This window comes from Phascolarctos cinereus, unplaced genomic scaffold (assembly GCF_003287225.1).
Source record: "Phascolarctos cinereus isolate Bilbo 61053 unplaced genomic scaffold, phaCin_HiC Scaffold_4;HRSCAF=312, whole genome shotgun sequence".
Taxonomy (NCBI): domain Eukaryota; kingdom Metazoa; phylum Chordata; class Mammalia; order Diprotodontia; family Phascolarctidae; genus Phascolarctos; species Phascolarctos cinereus.
In genome coordinates, this window is record NW_027555847.1 from 52,296,169 (window position 1) to 52,313,527 (window position 17,359).

The 17,359-nt window shown below is 52.3% G+C and overlaps 2 protein-coding genes across 2 annotated transcripts in view; both read left to right on the forward strand.

The window, feature by feature from the left end:
* The window catches only part of MTMR14 (myotubularin related protein 14), a 51,017-nt gene extending 49,641 nt beyond the window's left edge, over nt 1-1,376 (forward strand). The window contains 1 exon segment of the mRNA XM_020980972.2: nt 718-1,376. Within this exon segment, the coding sequence (XP_020836631.1) occupies nt 718-898 (181 nt within the window). The 3' untranslated portion in view covers nt 899-1,376.
* A 1,067-nt stretch (nt 1,377-2,443) lies between these two features.
* On the forward strand, nt 2,444-12,209 carry CPNE9 (copine family member 9). Its single transcript, XM_078152180.1, is given in 22 exon segments — nt 2,444-2,526; nt 2,674-2,750; nt 3,924-3,964; nt 4,227-4,273; nt 4,413-4,516; nt 4,631-4,667; nt 6,033-6,109; nt 7,237-7,300; nt 7,471-7,574; nt 7,770-7,874; nt 8,084-8,125; nt 8,702-8,777; nt 9,037-9,090; nt 9,203-9,264; nt 9,512-9,558; nt 9,884-10,029; nt 10,031-10,066; nt 10,454-10,581; nt 10,808-10,910; nt 11,005-11,062; nt 11,340-11,413; nt 11,740-12,209. Coding segments are annotated over 21 exon segments (1,653 nt in total). The 5' UTR covers nt 2,444-2,526; nt 2,674-2,682; the 3' UTR covers nt 11,920-12,209.
* The last annotated feature ends 5,150 nt before the right edge of the window (nt 12,210-17,359 follow it).

A 17,359-nucleotide genomic window follows, 5' to 3' on the forward strand; every position in this document is an offset into this window, starting at 1 on the left:
TTGGAAAACCAGTTTTGTGGAGAAAGGTCAAGATGCTAAAAGTGCAGTGTTGAATTGCCCCTTTCTAGAGGAGAGGGCTTGAAAAACTGTCAGGGGCAGCCCTCGGGGTCTGCAAGTGAGATCCTCATACAGTAAACTGCTCAGTGAGTACTGAGTAAGAGCCGACTCAGTCTCTGCTGTGGTGAAGAGAAGAGGCAACAGCCCCAAATGACTCAAAACAAGAGGTTGTCCCAAGGGCCTTTGGACCTAGGTTTGGGGAAAACCCTGGTTTCTCCCATCGGTTGAGGTCCTGCTGATGAATGATATTTGTATTGTTTGTTGACCATGAGGTAAGTAGTCGTCTTTCCCTGAACAAATAGCATCCCCTAAAGAAGAAACGATTGAGGCCCAGGGTCATTCCAGTGCAAGGCTGAAAAAGGATTGTGACCTAGGCCATTTGTCCCTAGTTTTTGTTGGTGCAGATCTGGGATGACAGTGAGAGACTTTGTAGCAAAGCCTTTTTTTCCTTCTCCCTCAAGATATGGAAAAGAAGCCACCTAAAGTAGCTCATGTCCCACTTCTGCTGAAAGGTAGGGTAGTTGGGGGTGGCACCAAAGTAGGTGGATATAAATGCTTGGGCAGGGGGCACTGGTAGACAGGAAGAAACGTTTTTCCTGCTCACATGGATTCCTCAGTGTGACTGGTCCAGTATAATTCCCAGCTCTTCCTCCCCTCCAGGTTTACTGCACCCACTGAACGAGAATCCAGGCTGGAAGAAGTCCGTTCAGCCTTCCTGGCTACCTACAGCAGCACAGTGGGACTCAAGTCAGTAACCCCCAGCCCCTCAGGGGCCATTGGGGGCCTCCTGGAGCAGTTTGCACGAGGAGTAGGACTCAGAGTATCCAGCAGCACTCTGTGAACCATTGTATGCTTGTACAGTCTCATGTTCCACCTCCTCCCCCTCCCCAGCTGAGCCACTGGAGGAATCAAAGCCATGAGAGCCCTGGAGTGGTGGGATTCCCCCCAGATCCTCTCTTAGGGAGTCTCTTGCCACCACCTGGCAGCCCACAGGAATGTGCTCAAGCTGTGGGCTATCTTTGCAAAACTGTAAACTTCTGACTGTGACCATTACCATCTGTTCCCTTTTTTGGTCTTCTTTAGCCCTGTCCGCAAAGCCTACGTGCCCCTACCCCGCAACACACCTCCAGTTCTGTCCACTCTCAGCCTGACTGATCCCTTCCCCACTGGAAGCTGCAGTGCTCCGAGAAGCCCTGCAAAGGCAGCGTTTCTTGGAGGAGTCCCTTGGTTTTTATTGCTGGGGGGGGGGAAGGGGAGGGGAGAGGTCATCTGCACTGAGAAGAAAATGATTGTGACACAAATAAAAATGTTGGAACCAAGGGTTTTCCCCTCACCTTATTCTTGTTCATGCTCCTGTTTGGCAGTAGCCCCTCCTCATCCTTCCACTACCATACTAGATTAACCACTAGCTCGCGTGGAGATCCCCAGCTGCCTCAGCCTTAGCATTGAGTTTAGTTTGAATATAGCACTTGGACTTGGCAAGAGGAGAGCTCTTCTTCCTGTTGAGGTGCAGCAGGAGAAGTCATTGGCTGCCATTTGGGCAAGTGACTTCCCATCTCTGGGCCCCATATCCTCCCAGGTGAATCAGAAACGCTGAACTAGATTGCTGAGATTCCTTCCAGCTTTCACAGCCTGTCCTTCCCAACTACAGCATATGTGTTGGGTGGACAGGCCTGGACCTTCTGAGGTTCCAGGATCACGATGCCAACTCCTTAAAATCAGGGGAGATGGAACACCGCCTAAGTTTGCTACTGCCTGCTTTTGGGAAGTGGGAGGAGGAGCAGCTAGGTTACAGCTAGGAAGGAAGGAAGGAAGCCTGGCCTGGGACTCGAGGGACTTGTGAAGTATCTGCTGCTAATTAGAAGTGTGGCTTTTGGCAAGTCCACTTAACCTGTGCCAGTTTCCTCAGCTGTAAGGAGGTTGGGAGAAACTGTTTAAGGTCCCTTCTAGCTCTGACAGTCTAGGGATTCCCCAGAGACGCAAAGGTCACCAAGGAAAGCTCAAGACTTGCTGCTGTCCAATGAGCGTCTGTACCATTCAGCACCAGAGACAGCGTTTGGGACGGCTCTGCTCTGCAGCTGGGGAAGGAGGAAGAGGTGGGGCAAAATATCAAAATGTCTCTTGGACCCTAACAAACCCCCCCAAAAAAAGAGGAAGCCGGCCAAGTCACTGACCTTCGCAAGGACTTGGACTGCTGGATGGGGCGAGGGCTGTGTTAGAAAATTGATTAAAGTTCTGGCCCCCAGGGAGAGCAGCCTGCTCCTGCTTCCTGGGGAAGAGGGTGTTACCAGCGCTCTTCTGGGCGCCCCTACGTGCGTCCTCGGCTGGGGGCGGGGGGAGCTGTACTCCAACGGGGCTCAGGGCTGCCTGCCGCGGGACCGGGCGGGGCCTGTACTGCCATCTGGAGACCGCAGTGGCTTCCACAGGCACAGTCTGGGCGCGGGAGCGGGCGCAGCAGCAGCGCGGGGGGTGAGCGCATGCCGGGGCTGGCTGGAGTGAGCGCTGGGGTGGCCGCCTCCGCGCTGCCCCTGCACATGGCTCTGGCCCAGGGGACCTTCTAGGCCCGCAGCGGGGGTCACCCAGAGCCCACGGGAGCTGTCCACCTCCTTCCCCCAGCTCCAAGCCATGTCGTTTACTGGAGCCTCAGACCGCAGCGTCCCGGCCACCAAGATCGAGATCACCGTGTCTTGCCGGTGAGCTGGGGGCCCAAACGCCTGTCGTGGGTGGGCGGGCAGGTGGGGCAGGGTGGCTGTGAGGTTCCATGGTGGGGGGTGACGATGAACTGAGTCCCCTTCCGAGCCGCAACTGGGAGGGAGAACGGAGCTGGTTGGGGCGGAGAGAATAGAGAAGCCCAAGACAAGGGTAGGGACTGAGACCGAGAAGAAAAAGCCAGGGGAAGGGGCTAGGTGGAGAAAAGTAAGGGGATTAGGTTGTAGGCAGAAAGGGGAGCAGAGGGAGGAGTGGCTGGGAGGAAAGATGGGGGTGGACGAGGCTTGAAGGGAAAAGAAAGGAGTAGAGGATGGAAGGGAGAGGAGCAAAGAGGTAAAGATGGGAAGGAACTGAGGTCGCCAGTCAAAGGCTGGGGGAGACAAACAGGTAGGATTAGGGAAGAGGAAGAGTAGATATAGGTAGGGGAAGGAGCAGAAAGGTAAGGGCTGAGCGGGAAGCAAAAGGGAGGGGGGCGGGAGAGAAATCCTAGCTATGGAGGGGTGGAGAGAAAGTGGCGGGGAGAGGAACAAGAAAGGGAGTGGGGATCATGAAGCAGCTGGCCGAGTTCCCAGTACCTCTGGCGTTGCCTCTGCCTCCCCCGGATCTCGGGTTCAGGCTCCTGCCCGCCCCCCCTCCCCGCCGCCCCAGCCCCTGGGGAATCTCAGGAATAGGGTCTCAAAGTGAATACGGAGCCTCTGGGTGGGAACTAAAGTGGGAGGCCCTGAGGTATGTATTTGGGGCGAGGGCACGGATTGGGGGTGGTGGAAGGAACCAAGAAAGGACTGGAGAAGAGAAAGTTGTAGACCCCGTCTCTGATCCCTGCTGTACAGAACCGTCTTTCCCAAACCCCCAAGGTAGGCTCCAAGACAGCTGGGGTATGGGTAAGAGGGGCTCCGAGGAACAGGAGCTCTGTCCAGAGGGCTGAGAAAAGGGCGGTGAAGGTGCCCAGAAACCCCAGTCTGGGATCCCGCCCCTCCCTAGGACCCTTTGCGTGGTCAAGCCTCTCCATCCCATTACCACCACTACCATCGCCTCTGGGAAGTCCCGCGGGAGGGAGAGAGCAGCTGACCCGCAATTGGTCTGTGTCGGTCTTTCTCCTGTTGGTCTGTTCTTTTGTCTGTCTGTCTGTCTGCATGTCCATATACCGCTTTCTCCAGGAATCTGCTGGATCTCGACACCTTTTCCAAGTCCGACCCCAGTAGGCAGCTGGCCGAGATTGGAAGCAAAGGGGCAGGAGGAGGCGGAGCCAGAATGGGGAGGGGGCGTGGGAGGAGGAGCCGAATTAGGGCGGGGCAGGATCAGGATGGAGGGAAATGGGGTAATGGGAGAGGTCAAAAGGGGATGAGGACCATATGTGGAGGGGCCCTTATCCTAATAGCGCTCTGCCCACCGGGGTGGGGGCGGTACGAGGATCCCGGGAAGCTGGAGGGATCGATAGAACTAACAGCCTATCTCCGCAGTGGTGGTGCTGTTCACTCAAACTAGAGCCAGCCAGGAGTGGCGGGAGGTGAGTGTGTGGGTGTGAGGGCTTGAGGGTGTATGTGACGGAACTTCTCTCCACTCCTTGACTCTGAGGGAGGGGCCCCGATACAATTGATAGATCGAGGCTTAACCCTTGGTTCCCCCTCACACACACGCACCCCTAGTTCGGACGGACCGAAGTAATCGACAACACGCTGAACCCGGACTTCCTACGCAAATTTGTGCTGGATTACTTCTTCGAAGAAAAACAGAACCTACGCTTCGACGTGTGAGTATCCACACCTAGAGCCGGCCCTCTTCCCCGCCTCCAGACTGCTACCCCAGACTACCTCTCTCATCTGTCCAGCCAAATCAGCCCATCTCCCCCTCGTTTTCTCCCCAGGTACAATGTGGATTCCAAAACCAACATCTCCAAACCGGTGAGTAAAGCCCGAGACTCCACCTCCGAGCTCTGGTCCCCATCCCAGCTCTTCTCTCCCCACCCCGGCCTTGTCACCCCTCAGGCTGGAGGACTTGAGGTTCTACACCGTGAGACTCCTCAAGCTTCCCACCTCTACCCTGGCCCATCGCTGGTTCTCTCTTCTTTCCTCTGGGCTGGACAGGGCACCGCGCACCACCCAGACACTGGGTAGCTCTGTGGGCCCCTGTTCACTATCCTTGTTCACTTTCGGTGTTTCCTTTTTCCTCTGCCGCTGCCGGGACCCTGCAGAAGGTGAGGATTAACAGAACCTCGGGTCCCGGAGGGAATGGGAGACAGATGTTGTCCTGGGATCCCCCTTTCCAACCTGCTGCTCCTATATCTCACCCTTGACCAAGGTCTTCGGAGCAATAACCGGCCTTGGGACTCCTGGAGCTTTGTCATTCCTTGCTCACATACCTGTAACAGGTCTACTCCTTGGGCAAGGTGCTCTCTTGGCCTTCTTTTCCACATTTGTAAAATGTGGGGTTTTGGCAACTCCATGAGAGCTGCCCAAATTAATTTGCCTACGGGGTACACATGTGGGCCCCCATTATATTACTGGAATCCCCAAATGTTCCTCCCTGAAGTGTGGTACTATGAAGTTGTGTCCCAGAGATGTGGGGGCAAAACCCAGGTAATTAAGCCTACTTCCACACTGGTGAATTGCTGTACCTATTAGGGACAATAGCTAGGTGGTGCAGTGGATAGAGCACCGGCCCTGAAGTCAGGAGTTCAAATCCAGCCTCAGACCAAACACTTGACACTAGCTGTGTGAACCTGGGCAAGTCATTTAACCCCAATTGCCTAAAAAACAAAACAATATTTCATGTTCAAGGCAGCTTGGTGTTTCCCAAGTTTAAGTACTGACACATACTAGTTTTGTTAAGGGGGCAAGTCACTTAACTTGTCCCTGCTCCAGGAAACTATCTAAGCCTATAAAGTTACAAAGAATGTGCCATTAGAGGGAAAACATCACCAGCAGTGCATTTTCCTCACAGGGCACCAGGGTTCCACAAAATAGTCTGGAAAATACTGAGCTCAATTATTTCCAAGGTCCCATCCAGCTCTAACCTGGTGATTTCAAGATTTTCTAAAAGGTCCCAGCTGTTGGGACTGACCCAACGTGCCGTGGTTGGACACCAGCAGTCAGGGCACCTGCCTCCTGCCAACCCCTGCTTTTTCCTTCAGGGGTTCATCATTTACTTCCTCTCCCAGAAGGGCCCTGGTCCTCCATCCATTTCCCTTTCTCCTCCTCCTGCCCTTTCAGGCCCTGAGGATCACAGGCACACTTCACTTTGCCCTTGACTCTATGTCCCTTCTACAGGATTTCTTGGGACAGGCATTCCTAGCACTGGGAGAAGTGATTGGAGGGCAGGGCAGCCGTGTGGAACGAGCACTCATGTAAGCACAGCCCCATGGAGTGGGGAAGGTAAAATCTTCAGGCTCCAGGAGCCCTCTGCCCAGGTCCTCTGGTGTTATTACATCTCTGTTGTGGACCACTGAGGAGGGAAGTTTGTGAGAAGGGACAGTCCAGATTCCACCAAAGAAAATCTAAACACCTCCCCCCAGCCTTTCATTCCAGTCTCTCTATACCCTGCTGTCAACCAACCTTTCCAGATTCCTCCCTTACAGAAACTCTGCTCCAGCCTCTGTTCTGCTTGACCCCTGAACTCATGACAAGCATTTCCATTCTCTCACTTTTGTACATGCTATCATCTCCAGTCTGGAATAAGCTCTAGCCTTCTTCATAAATTCCTACCCATTCCTTGAAGACCAACTCAAGCCCTACCTATCCCATGAAGCCTGTTCACGTTACTGAAGCCCTCAATGATCTCTCCTTTCCTTGAACTGTCCTAGCCCTCCTACTGCCCAAGGTGACCCCATCCCATCTCCAACGGACCATTAAAACACACAAAAGCTCTTCGACCTTAGCCCTTTACTACTTGAGTGATCTCAGGCAAGTCACTTTAGTGTGGCTGTATCTTCTGCTGTAAAATATGAGATTTAGACTAGATAATGAGCCGTAAGGTTCCCTCCAGCAATAAATTTAGATTCTATGATCCAGGGAGACTTAAAGGAACCACGACATGACCCAACAATTTTAAGGGCTGTCATATGGAGAAAAGACTATTCTTATTCTGACCAGAGAACAGAACTACCAGTGAGTAGAAATTACAGGGAGGCTGGGTTTGGCTCAGTCTAGTAAAGACTTTCTCAACAATTGGAACTGTCCAATTGAATGGGAAGTTAGTGGGTTGTTCGTTATTGGCAGTATTTAAGCAATGTGGAGTAGGACTTGTCATGTGGTAAAGGGAACTGGGCTAAGAATGGGGCTCCTTCCAGCTCAGAGAAACAGACAGCACAATAGGAAGGAGCTCCTGAGGAGGGACGTGAATCAATTCAAAAGAGTTGGCCCATTTGATCATCTCCCAGAATGGTACCGTCTCCCTTCCTCAGGGCCTTCCCTCTACTCCTCATATACATCCCTCCACTGACTACTCTGATCAATGCCTCATTTCTGTGTCTAGGGGCGTCCCTGGGAAAAAGTGTGGAACCATTCTACTGACTGCAGAGGAGCTCAGTAATTGTCGGGTCAGTAGTTCATCCTTCTGCTTCCCTTCTTTTGTTTGCCTTCCCTCCTGTGGCCCTTCTTAGCTCTCTGTTATCTCAGGTTCCCTCCCATCCCTTTAAAGGACGCAAAATAGCAGGTGTCTGGGGGCAAATCGTGCTCCCCTTCCCCCAGCTCTGTCTCCCATTCCCAGGATATTGCCACAATGCAGCTCTGTGCCAACAAGCTGGACAAGAAGGATTTCTTTGGGAAGTCTGATCCTTTCCTCGTCTTCTACCGGAGCAATGAGGATGGCACGTGAGTTGCCCACCATTGCCACAAGATAGAATCAAAGATGGAAGCCCCAAATCCCCCTTTCAGCCAAGTGCAAAGGGCATCAGGATCACTGTCCACTCATCATCTGAGCCCCAGCCGGTATCATTGCTCACATCCCAGGAGCCCTGGGCCTCCCTTGTGTCCAGCTCCACTTTTGGGGTGTCATTTTCCACACAGATTCACCATCTGCCACAAGACTGAGGTAGTGAAGAACACACTGAATCCCGTGTGGCAACCCTTCACCATCCCCGTGCGGGCGCTATGCAATGGAGACTATGACAGGTCGGAACACTGCCCATAGCTTATCCAGGAGAGATGGAGGGAAATGAGGCAAGGGTCAGGGTGGGGAGGAGCCGGGTGGTGGGCTGCTTCAGTCCAGTGTGGAGGCACCAGACTCAAAGGGAAGTGGGTTCCAGGCCTCAAGTGGTGAAAGGAAGGGGATTTTGCCCAAGAGGAACCTCCTGGATCACACTAATTCTTCTGTGTTTTAGGACTGTGAAGATAGATGTATACGATTGGGACCGGGATGGAAGGTGAAGTTACCCTATGCTCCTTCTTCCCAAATGCCATTCTCCCTGCTTTTTCACATATAAGCAAAACTTCAAACTTTCATGGTAGTTTATGGTTTATGAGAGTTTCTCATCTATTATCTTATTTGATGCTCACCACAGCCCAGTGAGATTATCATCATTGCTACTGGACAGATTAGAAAACTGACACCCAAGAAAGTTACCTGACCACCACATTTCCTAACTCCTAGGCCAATATTTTTTCCACCATACCATGCTGCCTTTTCATTTGCCTTCTCATTAACTGAAATTCTTTTCTCCTGGGAGACTTGTTCTTGAAACCCTGAGGATAGGGAGTCATGGAAAGGCCTGGATCCTGTCCCTTTTTTTTTTTTTGCGAGGCAGTCAGGGTTAAGTGACTTGCCCAGAGTCACACAGCTAGTGAGTGTTATGTGTCTGAGGCTGGATTTGAACTCAGGTCCTCCTGACTCCAGGACTGGTGCTCTATCCACTACACCATCTAGTTGCCCTGATCCTGTCTTTTTTGAGCCCTGGCAGATTTCGCCTCCCCATTCAAACCTGGTTCATCTCTTGTTGCAGCCATGACTTCATTGGGGAATTCACCACCAGTTACAGGGAGCTGACAAAGGCCCAAAGCCAGTTCACAGTGTATGAGGTGAGACGTTCCCACCTCAAGCTAGGGACAACTCCAAGTCTGGTAATAGTTCTGTTCTGTGACATCCCCTTCCCCAACACATGCAACTTGATCTTCTCCTCTACCCTTGTCTCATGCCTCCCTCTCCATCTCCTGCACTGCTTCTGTCCCCCTTCAACCACTGACTTCCCTGCCCCATTACTGATTCCCCAGAGCCAGTCTGACTTGTGGCATGTGCCACATTGAAATCCAATTTCTATTCCCCTACCCCCAATCGCAGGTTCTCAACCCTAGGAAGAAATGTAAGAAAAAGAAATATGTCAATTCAGGGACGGTGAGTGCGATCTGGAGCCCTGCCCCACGGTCATCCCTTTTCTCTTCCTCTTCCTGCAACACCCCCTTCTCCTCCTTCATACCATCCCCAGGCCTTTCCTTCTTCTTCCCAGGTGACACTGCTCTCCTTCACTGTGGATTCAGAATTCACTTTTGTTGATTATATCAAGGGCGGGTGAGTCACAGCTCAGGGGATAGCTGCATGATATTGCCCCCAAGAGAGAGTCTTGGGGTTTTTCTCCCATAAGGATGGATCCAACCACCCTCTTATGGTGCCTGGGCTCCCTTGGGACTCAGGCCAAACCAACAGACTCCTAAAATATGTAGCATGTGCATAATGTGGGGGGGTGGGGGAGTGGCAAAGTCTGAAAAGGAAGCCAATCTGGACTCACAGCTTCCTCTTTCCCCCATCCTCCCAACAGGACACAGCTCAACTTCACTGTGGCCATAGATTTCACAGCCTCCAATGGTGAGTACTGGGATGAAAAGGGGAATTTTGGGGGCACTAGCAGGGCTCATCTTCCACCCAACCTGTTGGAAGGGCCTGACCCTACTGACCACTGAGCAGTCTTAAAAAAATATCTCAAAGGAAGATTCATTCCATCCCTTCCATCTCCGTCCCCCCCAACCCCCTCCACCACTACCACCAGAGAGGCCCAATGGGAGGGACTTAGCAGGATCCTCTCCATCCCTTCATCTCCCTCCCCCCCCACCACCTGAGAAGCCCAATGGGAGGGACTCAGCAGGGGGCCAGACCGAATGACTGCAGGGCTGGGGATGCTGTGTCCTGACAGGGAACCCACTGCAGCCCACATCTCTGCACTACATGAGCCCCTACCAGCTCAGTGCTTATGCCATGGCCCTCAAAGCCGTGGGAGAGATCATCCAGGACTACGACAGCGACAAGCTCTTCCCTGCTTATGGCTTTGGAGCCAAGGTGCCCCCCCGAGGGACGCATCTCCCACCAGTTCCCTCTGGTATGGGCTAGGAGGGCCTGAGCAAGGGCCCTCTGGCCCCCTGGCCTCTTCCCCCAGGTGACGACTAGGATTGCATGCTGCCTCCCTTTGCCATAGGATGATAGATTAGAGTTGGAAGGGACATTGGAAGCCCCTGAATCTGACCCCCTCGTTTTACTGATGAGGAAACTTGAGAACGAGAGAGGCTAAGTGAATCTGTCCAAGACTGCTTTTCCTTCCCTTTCCCCCAAGGCCCAGCCAGGTGCCTAAGCCTCAGGGCTCTAGCTGCCACAGCCTTTCTGGACCCCAGAGAGCCAAGGTCCTGCCCTGCCCCCCATTCTACCTCTCCTAGCAATCAGCCAGAATAACCCTCTTGAGCTAAGCCTCCCCTGGCATTTCCACTGGCAGAACAACAACTCTGAAGACCCAAACTGCGAGGGCATTGAGGGTGTCCTGGAGAGTTACTTTCAGAGCCTTCGGACTGTCCAGCTCTATGGCCCCACCTACTTTGCCCCAGTCATTAACCAGGTGGCCCGGTAGGCAAGGGGAGGGCTGGGGGTGGGAGGGCAGGAAGGAGCCATGGGTGGGCAAAGAAGTAGCTGGGGATCGTGGTGGGCAGTGGAAAGAGAATTCTCTGCAGCCCCTGCAGCGTTCTTAGCACTTAGGGGTGGGAGAAGGGTCATGGAGATGACTGGGGATCTCAGAGGTCTCCTCTGAGGGCAGCTTTCTGTGGCGGTGACCCCGTGCTCTGCTCTTCCTCAGGGCTGCGGCAAAGGTCTCCGACGGCTCCCAGTACTACGTGTTGCTCATTATCACAGATGGCGTGATCTCAGACATGACGCAGACCAAGGAGGCCATTGTCAGTGTGAGTTGGGGAAAAGAAAGCATGACTGGGCAAGGTGTGGGGTCTCCCTTCAGTTTTCTCCTTCTAATGGCCTACCTCCCTCCATTCCCTGTAGGCCTCCTCATTGCCCATGTCCATCATCATTGTTGGGGTGGGGCCAGCCATGTTTGAAGGTGAGTATGGGGGGTGGGGGGGCAAGGTGGACTAGGTGGGGGAGTGAGAGCATCAAGGCAACATGCTCTACAGGCATGAAGGGAGGCCATGGAGATCTAGAGCTAGCCTGTGCAGCCATCCGGTGGCTCTCCCAAAATGAAAAGGGGTAGAGGCTCGGGCTGCTCTCTAACTTGTAAGGAGTCTGGGCCTCCACTCTGTTAGACCCTAGCTAAGGCTGGGGATGATGGGGAGAAGCCACCCCAAGCCCCAGTAGGAAAAGAGGTATCTTTTGTCTAGCAATGGAAGAACTCGATGGAGATGATGTCCGCGTGTCCTCTCGTGGGCGCTATGCAGAGAGGGACATTGTACAGGTAGTCCCAGGCAGTAGCATCATGATGCATGTGTATTTGTGCAGAGAGGAGGGGCTTAGCAAGAGCTGAGAGTGGAGGAAAGGCCTCAGTTTCATAGCTGAGCTCTGAGCCCACCTCCTTTCCTCTCTCTCTCTCTCCTCCATCCCCCACCCTGCTCATCCCTTCTCCTGCTCTTCCTATTTGACTCTTCACTGTCTCCTCTGCCAAGCCTGCACTTCCCCTTGCCTCCTAATGATTTCACCCTATCGTATTTCTTCCTGTCTGCCTAACATGCCCACTTCCTTTCCTTATCACCATTCCTGCCTTCTCCTACCTTCCATTTCTAGTTTGTCCCATTCCGAGACTACATTGACCGCTCTGGGAACCAGGTGCTAAGCATGGCGAGACTAGCAAAAGATGTGCTGGCTGAGATCCCGGAACAGCTGCTGTCATATATGCGCACCCATGATATCCAGCCTCGGCCTGCCCCCAACGCCAACCCCAGTCCCACCTCCTTGCAGCCCTGAGGGGCTGGCCTACCTGCCCTACTGCTTCCTGTATAGTCACTTAGAAGGCTGGATTGAGCTGGGCTGGGCCCAGCTCCAGATCCCAGAGCTAAGAGTGAAAGGGACAGCCTCATATCAAGCTGCCCTCAGAAAAACCTGCCTCCAGATGGTGGGTAGGGTTGACTGAGAAAGGCATGCCACACCCTCCCCCCAACCCTAACCCATGCCAAGCAAGAAGGGTCCTGTGCCCTGAGCTGAGTCCAGCTACCACCAAATCCTTATGTCAATAATAAAGCTGAGCTTTACCCTCATACCCGTCTCCTAAGCTTCGTGGGCAGAGGGGAGGGTCCGACCAGGAAGGCTGAACCTGGAGGCACTGGGATTGGGCACTGCAGCAGCAGATATTGACTGAATTATAAGATGGAAATCTGGGAAGAACAGACCAAGTTTCCTTGGGAATTGGGAGCTAAGGAATGATAAAGGTTAGAATCAAATAGATCTCATTTTGAATTTTTTTTGGGAAAAAAAGACCCCAGGTTCCCATGGGGGAAGAATTGTCAGTTACTTTTCTATACCTGGCATGTGAAACAGGACATTTCCTCTTCTAGCAAACTGCAAATGGCTCAAGTCTGGTCCCCATTAGCTCTGGGAAACCCAGGCAAAGAAATCACTTCTGCCCCTCTATCTTCTCCATCTTCTCCTTAAAAGGCTTAGCTATCCAAAGAGAGGAATCTACATCTAGTAGGTCCTAAGAAATGAATTGGTCTGGCCCCTATGTATGTGTGGTTGGGGGTGGGGGCAGGCCAGGGAGAAGGAAGGTTAGAAATGGGAGTGGAAGGGGAGGGCTGGGACTGGCTCTAACAACAACCCAAACAGAACCAGCAATCAGGATGGAGCAAGTCGAGTAAAGAGGGCCATCCCAAGAGCACCGGTCACTTGGAACTCTGAACCCATCCCTGCCTCCTCTCCCATTACACACATACACACACATTTCATCCAGGTAAAATGAAGTTCAAATGAACTTTCTGGGCAGCCTAGGTGGGAAGAACACATATGCAGCCTATGGGCTGATTGCACCCATGCAGACCCCCGGGCTCTCACACTCCAGATGGTTCATTTTCTGCAAAGTTCAATCAACCCTTTGACATCAAGAACCTCCAAGTAGAGCCTTGCAAAGGAGCCTTCCTCCATCCCTAAAGCAGCACCTGCATAAATTCCAGAGGGTCTGGGGGACAGCACTTCTCCATCCCAGGTTCCCAAGTACAGCAGGGGTAGAAGGTAATAACTCCAATCACAAATCCTAAGGGATGCCCCCCCACACACACACACACTCGGACTCCTTCCCTAGCCTCCCTCCCTATTCATTAATGCTGTACTATAAGGTGATGGGGATACAATACCACCAAGAAGCTCCCATTCTTCTGGGGGCATACATACATACAGATACATAAACATAACACATAATATAAGGAGGAAAAAAAAAAACCATGATCCTAAGAAGAGAGTGCATTCCAGAACATGAGGGAAAGCTTCCACCAAGTCACAGGGACAAAGGAATTCTGGATGCAGAATGCATAAAGAGATGTATTGTGAACAGTCTGCAAGGTCAGGATGGAGCCATATTGTGAAGGCCTAAATGCTGAACAAAAGAGTTTAGAGTTTTTCCTCTTAGTCATAGGGAGCCAAAGAAGATTCTTTAGCAGGAAAGGGACAGGTCAGACCTATGCTTTAGGAAAATGACTGGTAGAAGTATGGAGAGTAGATTGGAGGAAGGAAGAGTTGGAAATAGGAAGACCAACATGGAGGTGATTCGAGTAGCTCAGGCAGGAAGTAAGAAAGGCCTGAACAAAAGCGATGAGAAAATGACATCAAAAAAAGGGTAAAAGGGGGTGGGGGCAACTGACTGGACATGGAGGGAGGAGAGAATGAAATGTAGAGGCTCCCAACAAATAAGGAAGCATGGAAGACGGAAAGGGTCAAGAGGGAAGATTAAACTCCATTTTGAACATACTGAGGGATCTTCCAGAAGCATAATGATGATAACAATAATAATAATAACTAGCTTTCACATGGCCCTTCAAGCACCTCACACATCTATCTCATTTAATAGTCACAACAACCCCGTAGAGTAGGTGCTGTTTTTATCCCCATTTTACAGATGAGGAAACTGAGGCAGACTAAGGGTAAGTGACTTGACCAGAATCATACAAGCTAGTAAGTGGCTACGGCAGAATCTGAACTCTTTCTTTCAGAATCTCAATCTAAAGCTTTATCCACTAAGCCACCTAGTAGGTCTGCCCAAGTCAGTCCTCTATTCAGCAAAATTCAGCAACTTCCTTTTACCCTCCCTCCCCCCCAGGATCAAATATCAAGTCCTCGGTCGGGCCTTTAAAGCCCTTCATAAGCTGGTCCCCTCCTACCTTTGCAGTCTTCTTCCATCTGACTCCCCTCCACTGATGCTCCAGGTCCCTGGGCTTCCCGCCTCTGGGCCTTGGGACTGCCTGGAACGCCCTCCCTCCTCCCCTCTGCCTCGGACTTTCCATGGCTTCATCTGAGACAGCTCAAATTCCACCTTCTACAGGAGGCTTCCCAGGTCCCCAGCAACTGGCTCCTTGCTCCTTCAGATTACCTTCCCTATCTAGTCTGCATACATGGTTATTTATGGATTGTCTCCCCACTTAGACTGTAAGCTCCTTGAAGGAAGGAACTGTTTTTGCCCTTTTTTGTACCCCAAGGGGCTTAGTACAGATTTGTTTTTGTTTTGTTTTGTTTTTAGGCAATTGAGGTTAAGTGACTTGCCCAGGGTCACACAGCTAGCAAGTGTCAAGTGTTTGGTTCGAGGTCGGATTTGAACTCAGGTCCTCCTGGCTTCAGGGCCCGTGTTCTATCCGTTGCGCCACCTAGCTGCCCCGTTAGTACAGCATTTGGCACACTATAAGTAGCTTAATAAGTACCTATTAACAGTAACAATAATAGCTTGCATTTCTGTAGCACTTTAAGGTTTCAAAGCACTTTATAAACATCTCATTTTATCTTCAAAACCACCCTGGGAGGTAGGTGGTTGACGCTCTTATTATCCCCATTTTACAGATAAGGAAACTGAGGCAGAGTGACTTGCCCAAGGTCACACAGCTAGTAAATGTCTCAGGCCATACTTGAATTCAGATTTTCCTGACATCAAGTCCAGTGCTCTACTCCCTGAGTAAGCTTAGTCCAGTGTGGACTGAGTAGTAGATGCCTACCACACATCCAGATGGAGCTGTCCAGCAGGAAGCTGAAGAAACCCCATTGCTTCAGCTTTCTGACTCCAGTAAAAAAAAAATGTTTTTTGTCCCTAATGTTGTAAATTCAAACAGTCAAATTCAGAGACCTCCATTCCTATGAGTCTGGCTTCCTGGTAATAGACTTCTTCAGCTGTAGCAATAAAAAAAAAAAAAGACTTTCTATTAAGTCCTGAGAGGTGGGGACTGCAATCTTCCCACTGCCTTAAGTCTTGAATCTCTCTCTGAAGCAGTGAAGTAAGTGTTGTCCTTGAGACTGTATCACCTACTTCAGCTACTGTAATCTGTCTCCATGACTCACATATCTCCTTCCCTCCAGTCACAACAGAGGCTGCCATTGTGGGAGCCTTTTCCAACATTCCACTCAACCAGACAGTATACATGGGCCATTGTCCTGTCTCATGACCTGTGTTGTGTACCCGGCAGCACTGAGGTCCCATCTTTCAGGAACCACCCAATTCTAGCACCCCAAATCCAACTTCTCCCATCCTATCTGCCCTTCCTTGATCAAATGCAATCTGTTTGGCGGATCTAGCCCAGACAATCTAGTTCCTCTTGCCCTGTTCCTAAGGCGCGCTCTCTCTCTCTCTCTCTCTCCCTCAAACCTTTCCAACCCCTGGTTTTTAACTGGTTTTCTACACTAATTCCCATTCCATTCAAAGTCCTAGCTCCAGGTCTCCTGCCCTACCTCAGTCTTTGTTCCCTTCTTCTCCCTCTCTCAGCCAGTCAACAAGCCTTTATTAATCACCTACTATTGCCAGGAACTGTGTTGTGTTGGGGAGACATAGAAAGTCAAAGTGTCTGCCCTGATGGAACTCAGTCTAACAGAGGAGAAATAACATTTAAACAACTACATACAAAAACAAGATATAGATGGGATAAACTGGAGTGAATTTGTGTTTCTCTTTCAGGTTTGCAAAGCACTTTAAGATGTGAGCCTGACCATGAAACAACCCTGTGAAATGATTACATACAAAGCACTCCGTCTTGTGCCTCTACTCTCCCTTGTTACACCTGAGTTAAGCTACTGTGGCATTATAGCCTTTTATCACTCACATGCCTTCACGTCCCCAGCTCGTTCCAGATTTTCCCTGCACTCCAACAGTTAGGCACTTTCCCCCCCCGTGGGACACAGTGAGTAGGGACTTGTAGTCCCAAGACCTGGATTCAAGTTCTCCTAGCAGAGTGACAAGTCGCTCCTCTAGGCCTCAGTTTCTTCCTCCGTAAAAGGAAGGTGTTGGACTCTAATGACCCTTCCAGTTCTATATCTGAGTCTACACTGTTATGACCCTGGACAAGTCACATTACCTTCTTGTGTCCTTGCCTGTTTCTGTAAAAACTCAATGGCTTTGAAGGCCACGTGCAGCTCTAGATCCGAGGACCCATGGCCCTCATCTGCATAGTTCAGAATGACTCCAGTCAAGCACCTGGCATGAACGGGCACTCCCAAGGAGAAAAAGACTTAGGACGGACAGAGGCGGCCAAAAAGGGATTCAAACCCAGGTCAGTGCCTCAGCCTCGAGCTCCGAGGTCAGCACGCTGTCCCTACTCCACGCGGGCGGGGGGTGGTAGGGGTGGTGGCAGCGAGCGGCCTCCAAGTGGGTCCAGGTTCGGTCCCGCCCCCTAGCCCAAGCCCCGCCCCTCTCCTCTGCGCTCCCTCCGGGCTCCCGGCCCCGCCTGGCCCGGGGGGAGGGCGCCAGCGTTCGGCCCTACCTCGGCCCAGCGGTGAGGGCGGGCAGGCAGGCGGGCTGGGACGGAGGGAGGGAGGTTCTGCGGACTCGCGCTCCCCATTCGCATCGGCAGATTCGCTACAAACGGCCCGAGGTGTCCACCCCACCCTCTCCCCCATCCCCGCGGAGCGACCCCATCTCCGCCCCCGTCCTACCCCCGCGTCGACGCTGGGAGCGGGTGGCGGCGGCGGCTCCATTGGGCTCTGGCCTGGCCCCACGTGGGGAGGACAGGAGGCGTCGGAGGAGTCGTGTCGAAAGTGCGACTCGGCGCGGCCGCGGCCTCGCGTTTACCCTGCACTGCTGCTGCCGCCGCTGCCCCCGCCACTACTACCATCGCCGCCACCGCCGCGGCCGCCCCGAGTCGCTCCCGCCGCCTCCGCCACCGCCGCTCCCCCCCAGCCTCCTCCTCCGATCCCTCCTCCATTGCTGTCCCTCCTCTTCTCCCCCCTC